This window comes from Monomorium pharaonis, chromosome 9, assembly GCF_013373865.1.
Source record: "Monomorium pharaonis isolate MP-MQ-018 chromosome 9, ASM1337386v2, whole genome shotgun sequence".
Classification (NCBI taxonomy): Eukaryota; Metazoa; Arthropoda; class Insecta; order Hymenoptera; family Formicidae; genus Monomorium; species Monomorium pharaonis.
The window spans coordinates 1,926,541-1,950,168 of record NC_050475.1 but is presented as its reverse complement, the minus strand read 5'-3'; the positions used below and the strand labels follow the sequence as shown (position 1 = coordinate 1,950,168).

Below are 23,628 nucleotides of genomic sequence, written 5' to 3'. Positions count from 1 at the left end.
CTCTAATTTCGCGCGATCATCCCCTAATTTAATCAAAACACCCGGAACCTTTCTATCCCCGCACACCCTGACGGTTAGCATCGTTATTCCCCCGCCTGCGAAATAAACGGAGCAGCCGATTTCGCTAACTCGGTTATGAACTCGGCGCCGTATTACGCACGGAGCAGATACATGCTCCGATCCATCCTTCTCTTCGTTTCTTCCCCCTGCGCCCTCTTCCTCTGCACTGCTTCGCAAAATCCCGGCGGGTTATGATAGCGGCTATGAGCAGGTACGCCATTAGCGCGAAAATTATATTATAATTAGGAGCGTGGGAGAGAGAGAGAGAGAGAAAGAGCAGAGGACGCAGCCTCGACGGAACTTGCAATTTAATGCGCGTAAATCTCTTTCTCGTCGCACTGAACGAAACAATGTCGTTTCCGAAATTTTAATATCCTCCTCAAGAAAAATTTAACTAACGTATTTCGTGACGGAAAAAGTGCGATGAATCTGAAACATGATCAGCGATCGCAAGAGTTTGAGAATCCGCCATCACTGCATTTTATCTTATAATACGGAATTTATACAGCATTATTTTTCCTTCGTTAGTTAGATAATCGTTTAATATTACCAATTATATGTATACATATATTGGGTGACTGCACTTATTGAATAATCACCAATAATTTATTTTTTAATAAAAATATAAAAATAAATAAGACTTTAAAATAATAAATTGCAAATCGATACATACTTTTAAATTTTAATTTTCGTATAGATTTTGAATAATTATTTCTTACTTAAAAAATAATATTAAATTATTTGTTAATTAACTGATTGATATCCTAATCATCGACTCACCGAAATTTATCTCATGCAAGAGTCTCACTTTCTACATCCGAGCATGCAATCGGGACCTTCGCGTTCTCTAATCTCTACTCCGGAAGATCTACGTTTTTCTGCCAATGATGTGCCGTTGCAGAAAAACCGATCGCGGCCTCTTCAAGTATCTCGTCCGCAGCATCATCGCGAGTCGAGAGGAAGAGACGAGCATCATCGCTGGCAGCCAGATGTGTATACTTGCCGGACGGAAGAATGATCAAATTGTACGGCACGTTGAAGCGTTTTTCGAGGTCTCCGACACACTCCGAAAATCTCGGTGGACGACGACGAGGCGATGATGATCGTTATACCGATTCGAGCCGGTGTATCGCTGCGCGGCCGCTGTGGTGGAAGGTGATAGGCTTTTGTTCTCCCAATTAGCGCGATCTCACTAAACGTGAGCGGCAATAATATCCTCCGCATGCACGCGTCACGGATCACGAGCCGGAGCCGTGGGGATATAGGGATGGGATCAAACCTGACCCTACGCTGAGCAACCTCGTAACAAGCCAACATATGGCAGTTGCATTCGATCCAACGGCAAATTAAATTATCCGCGATGGGCCAATAAAGTTGGCGACGCAATGGTTAAATTTTTATTCAAAATAGTTTAATTTATGAATCCTCCGATATCGCGCGATAGACATCGCATTACGAGAATTTAAAAAAAGTCATCTATTCTCGAAACAATAATTAAAAGTTTTGTTATATTGTTAATAATTTATAAATAAAAGAAGATTTGACTGCATTTCAGCAGAGTTTCGGAAGCGAAAAATGAGGTTTCTTTTTTTTTATATACATCTCGATGATACCGTGACGCTGCGGCGCAGAGCATTGCCGCATATCATGTAATTGATCACCTTTCTCGTAAGATAATTAATGCATCGTAACTCGTGAATCTCGGTGACCGAAACGATCGCAAACGAATCGACTCGAGGCCATCCCTCGGGGAACGGAAAGACGGCAATACAGAACGGCAGGCCTTTCATCTCGCCGACTCTCGACAACGGCGCGATGAGCGAGCGGCGCACAGTGGCACGCACGCTAATGCGGCCCTAAAAATATCGACAACAATGGCGAATATAGCCCGACTTTACAACACGCACAGGGTTCGCACGATTTTTACCTTCCGAATGATTCCCGCGCGAAACTCGACTGTGCTGGACCTGTCATCGTCGAAGGAGAGATTGTCTCTCCCTCTCCTACCCCTTCGCTCTCTCTCTCGAGTATCTGCCGAGTCGTAAGAGACCGAGATAAGAGAGACAGCATCTTCTTAACGAGATTCCCTTCAAGTATATCCACATGACGAACACGTATTCGTCAGTTTCTTTGTTTTCTTCGCTTATCGTGGCTCTATATATGATTATCTGACGAGAATTATTCTTTCACATCTGAGAACCGTCGTTCTCTGAATTTCTTAGAGCGAAATTCTACTGAAGAAACAAAGTGATAATCGAATCACTCAAATCGAAGTGTGACTTTTCATTATTCATATGAAATGAATTATTCCTATGTCATAATTGGAAACAGTGTATGGAATAAAAAAGAAAAATAAAAAAAACATTCTTATAAAAAATAAAATTCACTCTATTTCGAGTAGTAACATTTTCACTATTCGTTTGGAGTGAAATTTCATACATGTTGAGAGAGATTTCACTTTAGGGAATTAAAAAATGCGTATCTTATTTTATTTTCGATCCCGATGAAAATTTTTAACTTGAGCTATAAACCGCAGCCGACGGATTTAGAGGCCTAGGCAGGCAAGAAGTTAAACGGCCCTACTACGCTGAACGCCAATAATGTTTCTAATTCGAGAACATTTATCGTTAAAAGGTTCTGTATAACCGGTCAGTTCGCACGCTATTTACATTGCCTTCTTGTTGCAATCGGTGCTGTACCATCAGAATATCCATAAAATGTCCGCGTTCCAATAAACCCTCTTCCCCGACGTGCGCGCGCGTCGATTCGCTAATTTCTAGATATTCGCCGATAATTGGCTTAATCGCGCGCCACATCGCGCGTGTCGAATTAATCGCACGTCCCGTATTGCGGCTGTATCTCAATCTACGACCGAGTCTATAATCCGATTGAGAATTCGTGAAAATATATTGCAAACATTTATCGGTAAATCAAGCGCTTCCTGGAAAACAGATCTTTTTGCAGGTTTTTTTACGAAACCGAATTCAGTAATAATGGCGTTTGGGAATGTACACATTTTCTATATAAAAATTAACTAATTTTTTTTTCTCCATGCAGATAAAAAGGATCTATAAGAATCCCTTTTAAACTTTACAATATATCGTTCATCGTTGACCATCATATAATACCGGAGGTAATAAAACCATTTTCGTTTCAAATGCCATAATTTAAGAATGTATTGATTTATATAAAGTTAAATAGACTTTTCTTAAATTATTTTAGAACGAAAGAAAGCGTTATTGTTAAGGTTCTTGTGTTTTTCTTCTATAGAAAAAGAGTTAGCCGTAAAATTTCTTTTACGTCTTCCCTTTGCTTTTTAAATAACAAAGCAGACAAATATTTCAATTCTTTCTGATAATTGTAAACAATCAATCAATCTTTTGTAAAAGAGAGAAAGTTCAGTTTCACGCCAAAGTTTCGAGAAGCCAAATAAAAGTCCAAATAAATAATAATAATAAAGAAATAATAATTACAAAAAATTAACAGAATACTATTAATAAATTAATTAAAAAAATAATTATTTAAATATAATAATAAAGAAATAATTCTATAACAATATAACAGCCAATACCTTGCTCTACTGTATTCTCGTTCTTTCTTATTATTTTTTCATTACCCTCTTTCTGGAAAACGGAGGCTGGCCGTTGATATCCCGTTTGATGTCGCCGTCGTGATTTCATCGCCGCTGTGATTTGCGGGCCGCGTGAAATGTACAGCAGATCGGGGACACGGTTATGGATTCTGCATAAAGTAACGTTACATCGCGCATACGAGTAAATTAGTCGCTTAATCAAACCGTTTAATCAGCGGCATGATCACGACCGCATCTGGCTGAGCTGTTCGCGCCAATTATCTCCTGTCCCTCCAACCCCCTCATCTCACCCCCGCCTCCGCATCCCTTTCATGCGCAACCGCGTACACTGACGTAACTAGACGGGGGAGGATCACTGAACGACGAGAGCTAAAGCGGAATATAATGGGAAAAGATTGATAACTTCCTTTTCAAATAGTCGCATAACAATTCTCTCTAGGTGATCTCCTTCGTAACAAGTTTAAATTCAAAAAATGTTCCGATTTCACTAAAGAGTAGTATTTTACGACCTACATGATATAAGAGGTAGAAATCAATGGAAAGTATTGTTTGCCAGATACTACAAAGGAGGACATAATTCATGAAATAATTTATGTATATTTTTAAATTTTTGAACTGGAGCAATTTTTTGGATGTTTTTTGCTCTCGCTTTCTCTCCTTCGAAAGAGAAAAAGAAATTATAGAAGACAATGATAAAACAAAGGCTCAAGCAATAATAATAAATAAATAAAATTTTGTTTAATATTAGTGTGATTAACGGTTCTTTTTAAGTGAATGAAACTTAATATTATAAAATAGGCATAAATATCCGTTCGTTTTAATTTTATTATAACAGTTTTTATTATAACAGAGTTAATTTTAATTTGAGTATTTATTATAATTTTTTGTAATCATCACTTGAGCCTGTTTTAAAATTGTCCCTTATAATTCGTTCTCTCGAAAGAGCAAAAAACATCCAAATGATTATTCGTTAAGAAAAAAATTAATATTTAATACAAATTAATATAATTACTTTGTCATCCTTCTAATATTAATGTTGACAACACGTTAAGATAGAATTACATTTGCAGCTTTGATATAAAATTTCTGAAAAAAATGTTGAATAATAATCGGTGTATTGTTCAAAAGTAAATGAAGTAAAATTTAGAAATTATTATCCAATATACGTCGTAACGACCGGAAACATTAATGTTGATTTATTTTGTACTATAAAGCGACAAATTCGAACTCATGCAAAACCCATTAATTAAAATAATGTAATCCCTTTTGTCAATGCCGCAAACGGCGCACACAAAGTACAATTTACCCAGAGAAAGTCGATAGAAACGAGGTTTTCACGGTACATAAACGTAAAAGACAAACATCTTAGGTTTCCAATTCATGTCCCTAACTGTATTGCTAACAGATTCTTGTTTTCTTTCATTCATTTTCACGTAACGTGCTCATAAATTTCTTTGTAAAAAAAATGCACCACATTATTTCAAATCTCGTCACGTTTAGATTCAGTTAAAGAGTAATTCAAGTTCGGACTTTTTCAAGGAAATTTCTCCCACTTGAAAATTGTATTTTTCAAAAGAATCGGAGTGTAAGGCTACAATAAAGACAAGCCGGTCCTGCATTTCCCCACCACCTTCGTCGACTATGATGTTATGCAATCGAGCATCTAGCTCCACCTCTCTCTCGTTGGAGGGGCTGGAAAAGGGCGGAATACACGGTTTATCCCACCACTCGGTGCGCGGTGGTGGGCGATTTATATACAGAAAGAGTACTCTCTACGATACAGTAGTTCAACTACTTCACGTGGTTTTGCTGTGTCGATCACTGGCTCGAAGATAGCGAAGACAGATTCGTGCGTGTTGTGATCAGTGATACGTTTCTTTCTCTTTTTTTCTTTACCGAGTGCTAGTCTCTCGTGAAGAGAAATCGCGAAGTGTGATTACGCTCTGAGGGGAAACGCAATACTTTACGAGAGGACGAACCACCTGTAAGTATTTGATCTCCGTAACATTTACGTTATACAATTTTCATGTTACTGAAATCGCAAAACGTCTTTAACTGAAGTTTCTATCTCAAATCTCGTGTTTACAATCGTGATATAACTCGAAAGACATTTAGATTGCACAGTAACTAATTTCTAATGTTTACACTAGCGTTACGAGCGATTTGATTCGAGTTTGAAATAATAATTGTAACTCGCCTGACAACAGCACGCTTTTGCACAATTGCCAGTGTTATTTGACGGATTGACTTCCCGGTAGCTGCCGTAATGTTCACAGTTTAAATCGCGATCGATTTATTCAGAAGGTTATTTCGCGAGACACGGGGAAATAAAACAAAATCGGCGTCGATGCGCGATGTAACACTTTAATGCAAGAACGTACATGATTCGTCGTCAAATTCAATGAAATTATGAAACTCGAGAAAATAATAAAAAATATCAATTGTATTAAATCTCGAATTGTCATATTGATATAGTAATACTAATTTACATATTTGTATCATCTAATCGTGTGTAGCGTCTGTCGCGCCAACGATTTACAAGTGTTTAATGTTAGCCGTATACAAAACAAAAATTTTCGAAATTAGAAACTGACCGGTGGACCAAACTGTGGACGAATTTCTGTCTCTTAAGAAGCGTACGATTTGATCAAAGCAGAAATTAAAACTTTAAATTCTCGCGCCTCTTTCGAGTTTAGTTTTCAATTCTTAATTCTTCGCGTTTTGCATTTTCTTTCGAAACTTGTGTTTCTACTAAATTTCGGCCACTTTACTTGACGAATTCGATCCAATGTCTATTCAATTCCAATGTCAACGCTAATATCAAGCACGCACTCGAATATTTTTGCGATCGGCCACGTGTTAGATTCATGCACAAGCGGTATGATACAAAGTGATTAATATACATATATTATTTATAAAGCGAGGAGATGAGGAATCACTACGACGAGGAAAACAGTCCGGAGACCAACCCGGAGGAGGACAACATTGTCGTCGACCAGAATGCCCCGAGTACGTCGCGTAGCACTTACGTCGACATTGGTGAGTTTCACACGTTTGCAATTCTATAATGTCCCGCAAGTCCGTCATTATGGGAAATTATTCATGCCATTAGTCCTAACACCGCGCTTGTCGACTGAACCGTCTAAGTTAATTGTTATTAGTTAATAGAGGATAGATGTATTGAGTACATTATGTGAATAAATAATAGTAATGATTTGTAATAATTCGTAGCGCATTAGTATAACAAATGGCCGAAAAAATAGATCAAGAAATGGGATTAAAAAAGTTTGGTGAATTATCTCTTTACCTTAACATCCTTCGATTTTTTTATTAAGATTGTTAAACGTTAACTAGAAGTTGTGTCCCATTGTGTTTATTCTATTGACTAAAATTAGAACTTGAAATCATTTTAAAGATAAAATTTACAGGTAGCAATATATCAATAATGAAACGTATAGGAATTGTTTTTTCTTTGAATAGAGATATATTTTATGAGGGGTTTTCAATAACCCGAAATCATCAACGTCTTAATCCTTTAACCGATATTTTATAACCGTATAACCAAACGGTTATTCACTACCTGAACCGAAGTAAAAAGTGTAAGAGAAATCGAAAATTTGTACTGACTCCTAAAATTTACAAAGGGATAATCGAACTACCAGAAAGTATTATACCTGAACGTGAAATCGATGGAATTGAAAAATGAATTCGTTTAAAGACAAACTCGTTTTAAGTATTCTCGTTCTGTTTCAAATATAATCAGTTTCAAATACCTAAAAATGCACGTATATATATTTTTTATATATAATATGTATAATTAAATTTTTTATAAAATGTTTGGGGAATGCTTGAACGCAGATTTCGCATTTAGACTACATTTATTCATAATATACTATTGTTTTAGACGTTTTAAAATTTATAATACCACTTCATTTAAACTTAATAATTTTGCGCTATTGATTTAATAACTTTGAATAATTCGAATTTTGTCCAATATACATCTTATTTGAAAGTGAAAGGCACATAATGACATATAGTGAGATCGTATCTTTAATAATACCTGACAGCAGCAAAGGGTAAGCGGCAGCTATAACGAGTGTCGATTTGATTCTACCTGAAAATGGCTTTCCCTTGTGTTGTGTTAAAAACACAAATTATCACCGATGGCATTAAGCGTTGTCATTTTTCTATTATCACGTCATCCTTTTATACTTGAGATCTATCGCGGCTAATATAATCGTCTTATATATTAAATTATTATGACAAGTTTACTTTTATTGGGAAAGAATGCTGGTACAAATTTTCATAGAAATTTTCACAAGGAGAAACCGACTAGAAGCAACTGAATAGACGTTGCGTAATTCTTTTCTGAATTTTCTATCAGCCGACTGTTTAAGTATATACCTGCTGTGTGACTGCTCACTTTTGCATGCATGACCCTTGTCACCAACCTTACAATATTATATTCTATTCTTTTTCTCAAAAAAAAGAAAATTTGCCAGAGATTTGTGCTCACCACTTTAAAGCCATAGGCGGCATGAAATAGATATTGATTTGACAGGGTCTGACAATGTTGTCTATCTCAGAGGTGTCTAACTGGAAACATATTCTTTTCAAAATTCTCTGAACGTAAAGATTGGGAATGAAAACGTTTCGGGTGGCAAAAAGACTGTTTGCGGTGTTGTATGCCTCTCGAAACGGCAGGCGGTGTAAGACAAAAGCGAAAATTTTGGCTAGAAAACACAGTTTCTTACAAGATCTCAATCGCCGCTCATGTGAAAAGATTAAAGAGAAGAGAATCGCGCTCACATTCTGAGTTTATCGCCAGAGCGAAATCGTCCGTTAATATGCAAATTAATCGAGTGAAATAATTTTCAAGTTAAAATAATTAATTTTATAGTGCACAAACATTTTCTGAACGCTTCGAAATTTGATCTCTGTTCCGTTCATTCTTCTCGAAATGATTCGCTATAGTAGCGTGAGGATTATAATGGCCATCATTGTTTTTCAGATAATCCACAACCGTCGACCTCGCGTCAGAATCCGCCCCCGCCTCAGCAGTCTCAACAGCAGTCGGTCCCCCCTATGGATCCTAACGTCAGGCGATACCGGACCGCTTTTTCAAGGGACCAGCTAACTCGTCTAGAACGCGAGTTTTCAAGGGAGAATTATGTCAGTCGCCCGCGAAGGTGCGAGTTGGCCTCACAGCTTAATTTGCCGGAGTCTACGATAAAGGTAAGAAAAAAAAAGATGCAAATGTTTTTCCTCTAAAGGAGATTTAGGCTGCTCTCCTCTTAAGCAGAGTCAAAGTGTGTCGATTGAGTTCAAATTCTAAATGGAAAGCGACGCGTGTCGACTTGTGTCAAAAGTGTCAACTGTGTTCCATACAAGGAAAGCAGCCATACTTTCCCATAAAATTCTTTCGATTAGTTACGCATTAAAATTCTATAACTCTAAAGTCACATAAATCTATATACTTTTCAACATTCGTTTAATTGTTCACGATAACCAAAGCGTAATATCTTTTATTGTGTACTCATTGCCGTAACCCAAAAGTACGTTTTTAAAATTATTTGCTTGTAAAACGAGCTGCCCCAACAAAGCAAAAAATTTGCGAATGTGGTGAAAAGACGTGGTGAAAAATATTAGGATGTATGAGTGTTAAAAGAACGTTTTAAAGGCATAATGTTCAAATAGTAACATCTTTATATCCGTATTTATTTTTATCCATATTCTTTTGTCCAGAGATTTTCCTAGGAAGTACATCTACCGTAAAGAAATTCGCAGGTCTGTACTTGCAAACTCTTTTACTGTAGTTCATATTAAATAAAATTTGTGTACACGTGCAAATATATGTATTATTATGACTTAAAAGTTACAAATCCTTCTTTCGCGTATAAATGAAAAATTTTAATTTGTTCTTTCATGCTCGGATAAAAAATGCTGAAAACTTTCAACTTAGAATAACGATAAGTTGTTAAAGTATTGCAATATATTTTTTATATCATAATATATTTATAATATCAAAGTTTGTAATGTTAAAAAAATACGATGAGCGAATAAAGGAATGTATAAGAAAAAATAATTACGTTGAATTTTTAGTGAGCGAAATGACTTTATAGCTTTTAAATATATTTGTTTCAGATCGTCAAAGATATAAAAATAATTTTGCACTCATTCACGTACAATTATTTGCATGCATACATGAACTTTTAATCTCCATCAAAAAGAGTAACAAAGAAAATATTCAACTTCGATCGCCTCTATAAATCAGATAAAAATCGAACGTTGCGATTGATGCCGCGAGCTGATCGAGAATGAGCAAACGTTTACTCGCACGAGAGATTCGATAAACAGTGACTTCATCTGTGGCCGGTGTAATAACATTTTCCATTAGCACTTTCGTATTTGATCGTGGTGTTCGCCAGAGATTATTAAGAAAATTCTTCGATCATTTAACAATTATTAAAAACGAGTACGAATAAAAATCGCACTTTATACGTTTCCTTTCATCGATCTTCTCATTTCAATATTGCTTTGTTAACTCCGTTCTCCCTTTACAGAAGTTATTTATGTAATTCAAATAATATTATTCCGTGTATCTCGAATTAATTTCTCACGCGATGTGCCGTCGCGTCGAAGACATGCCCTCCCCCTCCTTCCCCTAAAGCCGACTGCTTAATAGAAGCAATTAGTGGCGTTTTTGTTCGCGCGGGCCGTCGAGAGAGCTGCCGGTGGTTGTTTCTTGCCGCGGCCAGCTGCGGCCATATTTGATCGGCGATTATAGCCTCGAGAGCGCCGATTCAACGGTCGCAATTCTCGGCCTTTGATCCTTCTCTCGCGTGTTCCGCGCCGCAGTGCCGTAACACGTTTCGATCCCACGGGAAATCTCGTCTCGCGACGAATCAGAAAACTCTCCTCCCTTTCAATGAATGTTCTACGCGGCTGTGTATTAAAACGTTACGAAAAACGGGGGAACCCCGACGATTTAGTCACGGACCTGATCGTGGGGTGACCGGTCGGGCGAAAGTGTTAAACGGCTCAATTAGCGACTGCCTCGCGGCCCACCTCTTTAATGGATCTCTTAATTTCTCGTCTCGCGGCAGCCTCGTACTCGCCTCGGTCGGCGGTCGTAAAACGGCGGCGGGCAACGGGCGAGAGGGAGGAGGACGGCGGAGAGTGAGAGAGAGGTGTTAAACGACGGTAAACGTCCCGCACGAATTACCGGTATAATCGTTCGCCGCCTCCGAGAATTCCCCACATTCGTGAATCTACGTATCTACGGGCGCTTATCTCGAAATACGCACCTACAGGAATCAAAATGTACGTCTCGTTTTGTAAAACAATAGTAGCTTTTATATGTTAATATCTACACGACTGCGAGAGGATAGACCTGCGTTTCGATCGCGTCGCCTATAAACGTCAAGTCAAAAGCTAAATGAATAAGCGGAGTCGATTATTATTTTCCTACAAGTTTTATTAAGAAGAGTTTTTATGTTAATTCTAACGATCCACGTTGTATTCTTTGGTATAAAAGAAAGTAAGTGTCGTCTTGACCGCCTAATTAAGAGTTGACAATTAAAAAAAAAACTAATCGTAATCTTTTCTTTCTTCTTGTTACAGGTATGGTTTCAAAATCGACGCATGAAAGACAAGAGGCAGCGGCTGTCCATGGCGTGGCCCTTCGGGATGTATCCGTGTCCGGATCCGAGAACGATAGCGGAACTGATTAGAATATCCGGTTGCACCGGTTACTTTCCGGCAGTGCCCTACGCGAACCCAATCTTGCCCCCGCCGGATAGCCGCATACCGGCGACGAGGCACTTGTCCCCGTCGGCGATGTCGTTCCAGGACCCGACCATGAGCTCCTACTACGGCGACTACAGGACTCCCTTGAGCTTCCGATCGCCTCTGCGACCGGCGCATTTGTACGGCTCGCCCCCGCATCTGCCGCATCTCACGAACTCGTCGAACTCGCCGTCCCTGCAGGTCCTGAACATGCCGAACCTCGCTAACTCCTGCTTCCCTACCGCCAACAACCGGCTGCCTTCAATCATGTCGCTGCAAGTGCTACCGGAGGAACATAGCCCGATCTCCGAGACGTCGATCTCACCACCTCAACTTGACAACAACAACGTCGCGACCAATCAGTTGTTGCATCAGTCACCGCCGCATCCGTACTCGGCCCGGCAATCGCCGCCGCGCCCGCATCCATATCTCCTTACGCACCGTCCTCCTATCTTGAACACACCTGCGACCGTGACGTCGACGTCGGCGTCGCAGCAGCCGCCGCAGCAGACAAGACTGAACGGCATGAGCGTACCGGTCGTTACGGTCCAGCCGTATGCGAACAACGCGAGCACCTCGTACAATCACGTGACGGTTCCCTCGACATCGTCCTCGTCGCCGCCATTGAACAAGCCTGAGCAGCAGCAGCAACAGCAGCAGCCGCAACAGCAGCAGCCCAAGCTGTTCCAACCGTACAAGAACGACACGACAGAGAACAAGCCGGATCAAAACGGTACGATATAAAATAAAACAACGGTGAGATATCGCATATCTCGCCGCTTTGGCTGTGACAACGATCGCAATGACCGATCGGCCATAATTGCGATTGCGTATTATATGTCCGCATATACACGTGCGCCTGCATCCACACGCTCCCCTTTTTCGAATTATTCATCCCCATACGTTATACATTACAAATTATTTACATTATTTACGCCCGCTATGAGAAATATAAATGTACATTCAAGATAATTATTTTTTTATTCAGTTTTCTCGGTAACAGTTTAACGTCTGTTAAAGCGATAATTAGGGGTGAGCGCGTGTGTGTGTCAGGTAATCAATGTCATCCGTTCAACAGATTCTGTCTCGAGACTCACGCGTCACAAGTTTCAAATAGCTCTTGTGTCTTAGAGTTCTTAGACCTCTGACTGCGCATACATCTCCGTGATTCCGGATTTGCACGTCTGTACAATCGAATTTTCATTACGCCACTCGTTGAAATATCGTGATATGACGTGACGTAATAACATGTATATACGTGATATTCATTACCTTCTACAAAGATAGATTAATTTATTTGAAAACATACATTCGTAAATTTATTAAAATGAGATGAATGTGTGTATATAAGATAAGTGCTAGATCACAAATTTTTTATTAGAGTAAAAGTTATAAAGTTTTTTAATTTAAAAAAATTAAAAACAAAAAAATTCGAAGAAAAATGAAAAGAGGACAAATAAATATTACATAATATATATTTGTATTATATAATATTATAAATATAATAACAATTATGCAGCTTATAAAATAAATATTGTAATACATATTTGGATTGTACATCTATACAATTATGTATGAAAATATTTATAATATGATAAGCTGCGTTGCACAACAAAATTTGACTGAATATTTTTTGCTCATAATTAATCGAATTTCTAAATAAGTGCATTTTTATAATGTATGCTTTTATTTCTTTACTTACAGTATATGTATACGTACGCGCGCGGACGTGCGTGAATATATCGTAAGTAAATATAAAGTCTGTCATCATCAATTTCCATCATCAATCTGTTTGAACATACGCTTAATATTATTCTTATTTGTGCCATATATCTATATATATTATAATATTCATTTCCCTCTTTTCATTTGTTTTTTTAGTTCTTTTTCAATTCGTATTATTTTTCTTATTTGTATTATTAATATTATTATTAGTATAGGATATATTTTTTATCTTTCGCATGTGTATGGATTCGTTATTCGATTATTTTTTACCATATTTTGTAACATCGTATATAAGAGTTAGAATACCATCTTGCGCAAAAATGAACAAATGAATAAGATGTACATGTCTTATACGCGTATATTATTTTCTTTTAATACTGTATGCTTTTGTGTCATATCATAAACTTTGATTTGACAATTAGACTTTAAAAACAAACGTAGGTAGGAAGAATACACTTTATTTTATAATATTTCAACGTAGTATAATTTTTAATACTTTATTTTACAATATTACTTTAGCATAGTATAATTTTTTATCTTATACTTTATTTTATACTTTTATATAATTCCTTTTGTATATTATTTTTGTATTCGTATAACTTACGTATCATTATACGTTTTATGCTTTTATATGATTTAATTACAATTGAATTAACTATACCAAAAAATTATACCAAAGTTTGTTGATCTGGCACTTATCCTTTCCGAGAAACAATGAGAGCGAGCTTCCATTGCACCCTCTTCAGCGATGTGCAATTTTCTTGTTATTGCACAACTTCCGTACTTTACCACAAAATATGATATGTAACAGTGCTGTTACTGATATCTTATTACAGCACAATGAAACTTTCCCTGTGAGAACGAATAACCCAAGCAGGGAATTTAGAAATGATAGTGGTAAAACAGGAAGTAATTCTATTAGTTCCTTGACTTGATTTTATTTGTTTACTTTTATATGCGAAGCAATAATCGGAAAGGCATACATTCGTTAAAAAAAAATCGTTATTATAATCGGCGAAGAGGTTTTAACAAATTATAGATGTAACAAATAGCGTTATGTAATTGAAAACTGAATAAAGATCAAAAACACACGAAAACAATTGCGTGTTTCTTAATGGAACTTTTAAAGCCTTGAAATCCGTTTCATGAAGACCCATTAATTGAAAATCCTAAAAATGCTGAATAAAACGTAATGGAATATGGTTCCATAATTACATACGTAAGTATAACTTATAATTTTTTTACTCTCTATCTTTGATTTCAAATAACTAAATTGCGCAAAAATATCTGCTTAACAATCCGTTTATAAATTATTAATATAATTTATCTTACATGCATATATCTGTGCCATTTATCGTTTTTCATTAAATATTCGTTCAAAATGTTTCTTTGTGAACAAAGAAATATTTTTAGATATAGATCGTAAAGAGATATAAATCGTAAGTCGCGATGTTAATTATAATTATTATAATATTATTATTATTATTATTATTTTGACAACTACAATAATTTCACTAGTGATTTGTCAGAATCTTTCGCCGATTATACTTATACTTTTTTCCCCGCAAATTTAATGTAATTAAATGTAATTAAATGTAATTTGGATTTTAACGTTTGAATAAGTATGCGACGAATGTTTTGTGTGCATGCGCGTATGCGTGTGCGTAGAGAAATTTTTCCTGTACAGAGTATCTCAAAGTTTATTCAGTTTACTCAAGTTCAACCAAGTTGCATGTCAAACGTATTAAAAAAAACACTTGCTGTCGAAATAACATTGCTAATCCGTTTCTGCCCTCCCTTCGTGGCACTGCACCGCAGCGATACACATTCAAGGCACATCAGCGACGGGATAATTAAATTCTCCGCTTTTCCTTCCTTTCAAATACCGTACCATCAGGCGGTTTGCTAAAACGACAGTTTGCTAAATCGTACGGGACAGCTCGCGTAAAGCGGGAGACTCCGGGACGCCATTTTGCCGACAATAAAATATCCCGGTTGCCCGGGGGCTGCCTCTTATCTTTCCTATTATCGATAGTTGGCCGTGGACCAATATGGCCACGACAGCAGTTGCCATGGCTACATACGGTATCTCGCTTCGGGACGGGGGCCCCATCATCCGCGCTATTATCGCGCTTCGCCGTAAATAAGGAGGAGGTGACTCTCCCTCATCTCCGGAGGAGCGATTCCAGAGCACCCACTCCCCCCCCCCCACTCTCTCTCTCTCTCTCTCTCTCTCTCTCTCTCTCTCTCTCTCTCTCTCTCTCTCTCTCTCTCTCTCTCTCTCTCTCTCTCTCTCTCTCTCTTATTCTTTTTCCTTTTCTCTGTTACGATTGTGCGAAGAGAGACCAAACAATTCCATCCACACGATATCGCACAGTTATTTTAGACTGAGCGAAACGCTGATCGCGAAAAGCTACGTTTTCGAGGGCAGGAACGTTTTTATTTTTCGACGGAAATTTATATTCATGCAACGCGCGTTACATATCTCGACAGAAACTACGAGCGTTGATCAGCGCGAAAGCGTAAACGATTTAAAATTCCGAATATAAATACACATGTTAAATGACGAGGGTGAAACAACCGTGACGCAATATCGTATACATAAAAGCATAAAGCGCGATTCTTTCGATTATACTATAGTCGGTGCGAGAGGAAGTTAGTAGGTAATACCTACGGTTAGAAAATGCTAGCGGAATAAATGAATGTGTTCTCATGGACAACGAATGGCCGATCAATGGCAAAGATCCAGGGCTCGCGGATGGAAGAACCGTGGAGCGATGATATCGTTGACGAGAGTCGCCGTATTGGCTGCCACCCAACGCAAGCAATTCAGTCGGTCGACGAACGATAAGCCCGACCCCTTCCTCTCCCTCTTCTCTCTCTCTCTCTCTCTCTCTCTCTCTCTCTTTTTCTCCTCGTCATACAGCTGCGAACGTATGCTCGAAGGACGGCCCCTTCGAGCCATCCCCGGTAGCCGATGGATTCACCCCGAGATACAAGGGTGTGATAAGGAGACGCAGCGCCGTAACGCTCGCACGTGGCTCGCCACGTCGAATCGATGCATCTTGCGAACACGGCCGACCACCCACCTAGATCGAAACCTCTCTTCCCTGTGTCCTTGGCATAATTGCAGCATGACTGGTGGCATTAATAGGACACGCTTTGCTAACAAGACAGTAATACCCGAAATGATGAAATATGAAAATGAGCGTTTGGCATTAGTGACATTTTTGTGAAAGTAAGAAAGGTGCACTTTTTTCTTTTTTAGTCCTTAATTGATAACAAGATTTGGTTGCTAAATTACTTTTGTGTTCTAACGCGACAAAGGACAGAACATTATTGTTACAAACTATTATTTGTAATTCAGTGCAGATAGTTGATCAACTTAATCCATGTGTCCACAATCAAAACCTACGTTAATCCATAACCAGGGTACCTCACTTCCGGAATTTCTTCCGTAAATGGTTCGTAGTATGGAAAGTTTGCATTGTCGGGATGATTTTCGACAATTGCGACATATAAAAGAAGGGTTGAGATATTTTTCAAATACATAACTCATTCTAGCACACAAAAGAAAAAAAGTTTTGAATAGAATTAGTCATCAGTTTATAGGAACATAAATTTAAAAAAACTATTCAAGTGGGCACCTAGGTACTCAGTAATGGACGCAAGGGTTAAAGCCTGTAGGTCGATCATGTAATTTCGTAAAACTATTTACTTTTTTACTTTCACGCTACAAAGCATAATAAAAAATTTCACGTAAATAGTATTATGCATTTTTCAGGTAATGTTACAAAATTGTTACAAGTATCAATATTAATAATTTTTTTTAATATTCGTATATCAATCATGTTTAGTGATTTGTACTTTTCACGTACAGTATTATATCATTGCGTGAATAATGCAGTAGAATAGAAAAGTTCACGCGGAATGAATGCAACGAAAAGTTTCACGAAATTGTATGATCGACCCCCTGAATGCTATTATCAAGAAAATAGCTTCACTCATTTCAAAGTCGCATGCTGTAAAAACCACTTTTTCTACTCGTTTATCCGTTCTTTTTCTATTCTGAAAAATCTCGTCATGTTTTTACTATCGTTTACTTTGATTTTTTCTTTTACTAAGTGAAAGGAAATTTACGAAACAATACTGATGTAATTCTTTCACTTAAAGCATACCTCAGTGCTATTCTGTAGACAAAACAGATCATCAGATAAAAGGCTTAAATTTATTGCTACATAAACGTCAAAAATTCATTTCAAAAATATTCATTCAAAAATATTTCAGAAATATTCATTCAACGTTACTGCCGTTCTCGCTAGCACAATATTGCGGTAATAAATTTGCCAACGATGTCGCATTAGAATATGCTTGATATTGTACATTATCTTGTATAAATATTTTTCTATATTTTAACCTACATATTTATAAAATCGTTTAATTTATAAGATTCACTTTTTAGAAGCAATTTCGTAAAGAATGTTACGCGTCAAAAATAAAAGAAACAAAAATCGTCTAATACCTTTCTAAAAAAAATTCTTTCATATTTCTTTCATTTTTTTTCTTTTACCTCAAGGACGTGTATCATCTGTACAAGAATTTTGCGAAGAAAACGTTCGGATAAAGGAAAAAAGGTACCGGAAAGCTCTCGAAATTGTCAAAAGTGAGCGGGGTCAGCGTGAGATGCGTTCAGAACGATAATTTATTTGACTCACGGAGGATTTACGAGACCCGATATTGGATAATGAATCAGGTCTCCCTTGATGGAATTAACTCACCTATAGCCCGTGGCCCTCTCCCGTACATAGCGTGTGCCCCTGGTGTGACCTTTATTAGACCAAAGAAGGAAGAAAGGAGGGAAACTGCTCGCGCGAAGCTCGTCGACGTTGTTTTACGGGCGATGTGGTACATCTTTATGGGAGTCCGTAGTCGCGACTTTATTCCACGGCCTCCAGTCTTCATTCGCGGATAATTTCCCGGTGTGCGATAACCCTGATACGAGCTAATCCCTCCGTTAATCATGGAAACTTGCTCGTGGAATTTTATAGAGGCTCCTTTTTATTTTATACAACGCGGATTCGTCGCGTTTTAAACTTGAAACTTTTAAACTTTGATGTGATTTTTTTTGTGAAACAAACAAAATCGAAGGTTTCTGTGAATGATCAAATTCATATCAAAATATGAAACATCCTGTATCCTTCTCTATCGACATTAAAATAAATTTCAAATTGCAACAAACCATTCAGTTGCTTTAAAAATAAGAATTGAATAGAATTTGAATAGAAGAAAAAACTTGGGTTAAAACTCTCTCAGGTGTATAAAGTATACATTTTACTGGTTACAATTGGTAGTAATGTGGATAATTTACGGAAATAAACATAAATCTATTTCATTAAATGAGACTTTTACGACTTCGTCATGGTTAAACTTTCAATTTTAACATTTATTCTGACAGACACAATTGTGTTTCAACATCTGGAAATTTGTCAATAGGCAATGTTTAAGTATTATTTAAGTATATCATTCTCCATACAAATAAGTTATATTGACTCATCATATCTCATTCATATCTACCGTTATCAATTAATTAACAAATAATAATAATGGTTAATTAACAAATAATAATAATAGTTTTTTTATTTGCATGGACATTACTTGCAAGAACATTATACTTTAACATTATGCCTTCGAATACGTTTCGCATTTTGATATCTACGACTTCTCCGCGACGAAAATGATTAGAGGCTCTCACCACGTAACGATGTTGTGCCCCCGTTTTCGCGAGGACACGAGGATGGAACCTGCAGTCTGGATCGTCTGGATGGAATCAATTTTCACGCGATCGATTTCGAACTTTTAATCGGCCGTTTGATCTCCGCCCGGGCAATATTTCCCTCATAAACGGCAAAGCATGGCGAATCCGGGTAGGGCCCGTAATAAAACGAGGGCCAATAAATAACGCGGTGGCGGCTGTAACGGGGTATAGCAGGACAGGTCAGGGGGACCGTGGCCAATCGACGTCGATTCATACCCCTCGTAGATCGTGTATCGAGAGCGACCGATACACACGTCGATCGGCGTATTGTTGATCCGATCGGACGATTATCGCGGACGCGTCGGGACAACTGTGGGAAATTAATTCAAGGATTGTTGATGCTGGGGAACCGACCTATTCATAATCGGAATCATAGGTAATAGGTAGGGCAGGAGCGAAAATTTGCAAATATCTAGAAACACTTCGGATACCTATTCCATTTTCATTCTTCTTTAAATAAATAAAAAATAAAAAAACTAAAAGTAAAACTACAAATTGTTTTTTTCTTTCTTTCTTATTATCTTCCGTGTTTTCATTAATAAGATATCTGAGTTAAATAAGGTCCAGCACTGAATAATCTATTTTTGATTAAAAACCAAATTATATAAAAATAATTGTGATGTTTAAGAATAGAAAGAATCTCAAGAGATTTCATTTTTGTGATTAATATTATTTTAAAATTAATTTAGAAGAAATAATGCTGATTCAAAAGAAATAAATCTTTATTATCTTTGATTAATTTTTGTTTCAGATCTTTTCATATTCATAAGCATATATAAGGCCCAATATCACAGAATTGAAAAAATTTTTTTTTGTTTATATAGAAATATTTTTTTCCGAAAAATATATTTTACTTTTGTGAATAATTGAAATAAAGATTATTTAGTCTTAGTTTATTTCAACGTCTCCGTAAAAATAGTTTTTAAAAAATAAATTAAAGGCTCTTTATTTAGTTTAAATACATTATTGTATTAAACTTTTTTTTGCCCCAAAAAATCAGCAATCAAGATTCTTATAAGAATCTACCAAAATCTATATATACGGCTTCTTACTGATTTATTTGTGTGATTATATAATACATCTTTCAAAGTTCACTGAATTGTTCAAAATTCACTAAATTCAGGTTTTACTTTCTTATATATGAAGGCTTCAAATTAATTATTGACAGTGTCTAATATATCAATACTTTCTTATAAATAATTTTTTTAACTATTATACAGTATACGTTTTGAAAAAACCATGTAAGGATTAAATTTCATTGGACGTCGATCGTTCATTTGTAAGCAAATCTAATGAGGAGGTACTTTTGAGTACAATATTTATTTGATAGTATTGAATATATGGGAAAAATCATAGAATTAAAGCGTCAATTTTTTTCATTAAACGAAATTATACGCGTCGCAGGAAGTATAAAAATTAATTTTTTTTTGTTAAGTTTCTAGAAAGCAAAGAACTTGTATTTTCAATTACAAATCGTTTAATATGAAATATTGGTATCACGTTTCTCGTTTATATAACATCCCTTTGAAAAAACAAAGGAAAAGAAGTTCGCTTTTCGCCTATCTTCTCGCTTTATTAACAATGAATTGATACATTGTTTTTTCCTCGAAGATGCACGTTTTCTTATTTAATACGCTTTAATATGAGTTTTAATTAAAATTCACAAATTATATTAACGAGTTCAACCTTTCGTTAATTTTCGTTAATTTTACTTAAAAATTTTTCCAACTTTGCTTTCTTGATTTATTTCTCCGAGTGTCACGCTCATCTAACATTTCTTGTATTTAATAATAATCTTAAAAATGCATAATTTTTAATACTCGCCATACGCCAACAATACACGCTTGACCTTCGAATCGTACTAATCGTTGTTTGAAAAAACAACCGCAGGGTTTTCGGAAGGCACCTTTGGAGATAATTTCGGCGATGATTCCGGTTCATGAATGAAACGGTTCAAAAAGCACATAAGCTGTTTATAAGGGGCATTTATTTTCTTCTGCGAAACGCAACCCTTACAAAGACCTGCGCCTTTTTGTCGTCTTTTTTTCCTCTCACAGGTCGATGCGGCAATATTCAGCGAAAGCAATCGAATAATTGTGTGGTTGTCAAATGCAGACCTATTGAAGTTAGAAAACCTCCTAATAAACCCAACCCCAGTTCTTGTCTTTCCGCTCGACACAGTAATATTCTATTTTATGATATTCGGATATTGGAAATTCGAAATACTATTAATAAACGTATTTTTTTCCACTATAGCGATCGTAAATCTTTAACTTAGTTACGTTTCTTGTCGTTTTTCTCTTTTTCTACATTGCTTTCGTGATGACATAATTTCCTAGATAATAGCTTTATCTTTTACGTAGTAAGATGTACTGAAGTTTCTTTTCTTCTGTCCCTTTTTTTATCACGTTGCCAACCTGGTCGCAAATAATTTACGATAGTTTGCCTTAACGACGGACTTATAGGCAGACATGAAAAAAAAAAGGAATTTTTGTGAATTTTTTAACTGAATAAACTTATTTATTTAAAAACCTTTATACATAAAAGAATAACATATGTAAAATGTGTAATAATTTTTTCATTAGAAAATATCAAAAAATATTTAAAAATAGCAGCACATCAAGGGTGCAAAATAATTTTTTTTGTGCATTCTAACTCATGTCAAGATTATCAGAAATCAAAAAACTAAACTGGGTTTCGATAGTACCTTACTTTCTCTTGTCCTCGGACGAAAAATTTTGAAAAATACGAAATTTTCAAAAACTGGTGGCAATTTAAGTCAAAGTTATGATTTTTGCTACAAAAATCGACTATTTTTTATTTGTAAAATAAGATGTAGTCAGAGAAATAAAATCCTACGTTCAAGGACTAGCTTTTTATATCTAAAATAAATGTGCAAAATTTCATTAAGATCGGTGTAATAGTTTTTGAGATATCGTGTACACTGACTTAAAAAATGTAGTTCTAAAAAAACGCATTTAAAGTTTCAAGTCTCTACCGTTTTTAAATTAAAATTTTGTTTACGTTTTTTATCATTGATTAGCAAAATTTTTTTTAATGATCTTGTTTCTCGTGTTATTTTATTACAATTTATTTTACAAATAATATTATAAAATTATCAACGCAAACGTTAGAATAAATTCTTGTCATTCGTATTAAAATCATCGAAAGAGCTTTTCAAGATTTGTATGTAACGGACAAGTTTCAGTCGGACAAGTTTCAGAAGGACAAGACTTCACGTTGATGGACACGTAACGTCAGTCTGAAAAGGATTTCCATAATATGTGTACTCTGTTTTTCAAATGTTGGTAGTTCTTTGCATGTATACGTAAAATTTATGCTGTTTAAAAGTCATTTTATACAATGTAATAATAAAAAACTTTTGTAAAACAATGTGATGATGAGAGACAGGTGGAAAGTTCTATCGTAACAAAGACACTATTAATAAATGGTAATAGAAAATCTTGAAATTTTATTTAAACATTTCTTTGACCGTCTTTAACAATATAATGCGAACAAATAGGTTACGTAAAATATATGTCGGCAAACATCAATAAGCTTGCGTTTGTTTCATTGCACTTTGATGGTTCGTTAAACCGACAGCATTCATACGAAATTATCTTGTTTCGAAGCCAGGTTTCAACCTTCGAAATAACGGACTAGAGTTTCCCCCAGCGGGATCACTATAGAGTTAATTGTTCTCACCACACCCTATTCCCGTTTGTGTATACCCTTACGTGTACATTTAACGCATTAAATATTTGACAAAGAATATCTTTTTTTCGTACAAGAACTGTGTAAATATATACAAATTGTGGCACAAAATTAAAATTATCTTTGCAAATATTAAATGCTTTTTACATTTTCGATATTAATTTATGCTCTGTCTTCGAAAAGATTAATCCGTTCAGAAATCAATGTTTAATGTTAAAAAAAGGCAGTTTAATTTTTCATTCAGTCATACCTTATTCACTTCAAATCCGTAACAATGAAAAGCAGAAATAGTGCGATAAATATTATCTATTTCTTTTCTCTTTATTAGAAAAAACAAAATATGAACAATATCAATGTTCCAGGAGAAGTAAACACATGTTTGCTGCTTGGAAAACGGATGAATTGAAAATTGGCCAATGGAAGAAGGATTTATTTAACACGAAGAAACGCTTCCTTCAGCTTTCTTTGCACGTATATACGCACGTACACACGCGCGCGTTGGGAAAATTCACCGAGACGAGAGCCGGCGCGAACCGTTCCCATTACGCGAAATAAATGCGAGTTAATTAAAGGGAGGAAACAATTACTTGCGAATAAATCGCCGCCGTTAATCCGTTATAGCGCGGACAAGTTAAACTTCTCCTCTCGGCGCCAATTCTCGCGCGCGCGCGCACGCTTACGGGGGCTTTGCGAGAAATAGGGATTTGCGAGACCGACGTCGACGTCGGGGCGTTCGCATAATTGGCTTTGAGCGCCGGCACCTGCGCCCCAAAGTCGAAGCCGACCGACTGGAGGCGGGGCAAAGACGAAATGGATCATTCGATTCGCTGAGACTGCTTTAAAATGCCTTCCTCTCTCCAAACATACTTAGCACTGCATTCCAGGCGAATTAAGGAGCTAAACCTTTGAAATTTCGCAGAGATAAGTTGATAAT

The 23,628-nt window shown here is 36.5% G+C and overlaps 1 protein-coding gene and 1 long non-coding RNA gene across 4 annotated transcripts in view; one reads left to right on the top strand and one right to left on the bottom strand.

Moving 5' to 3' along the window:
- The window catches only part of LOC114255221, a 37,599-nt gene that overhangs the window by 8,079 nt on the left and 5,892 nt on the right, over nucleotides 1-23,628 (bottom strand). The gene's annotated exons all lie outside the window — the stretch shown is intronic.
- Nucleotides 5,393-12,870, top strand: LOC105839150 (segmentation protein even-skipped). Its single transcript, XM_036291710.1, has 4 exons — nucleotides 5,393-5,636; nucleotides 6,573-6,691; nucleotides 8,664-8,887; nucleotides 11,276-12,870. The coding sequence occupies exons 2-4, from the start codon at nucleotides 6,580-6,582 to the stop codon at nucleotides 12,182-12,184; spliced, it is 1,245 nt and encodes a 414-aa protein (XP_036147603.1). The 5' UTR covers nucleotides 5,393-5,636; nucleotides 6,573-6,579; the 3' UTR covers nucleotides 12,185-12,870.

Coding starts and splice junctions, on each gene's coding strand:
- LOC105839150 (XM_036291710.1), top strand. CDS start 6,580: ATGAGGAATCACTACGACGAGGAAAACAGTCCGGAGACCAACCCGGAG. Junction 6,692..8,663: donor TAGCACTTACGTCGACATTG/GTGAGTTTCACA, acceptor ATTGTTTTTCAG/ATAATCCACAACCGTCGACC. Junction 8,888..11,275: donor TGCCGGAGTCTACGATAAAG/GTAAGAAAAAAA, acceptor TTCTTGTTACAG/GTATGGTTTCAAAATCGACG.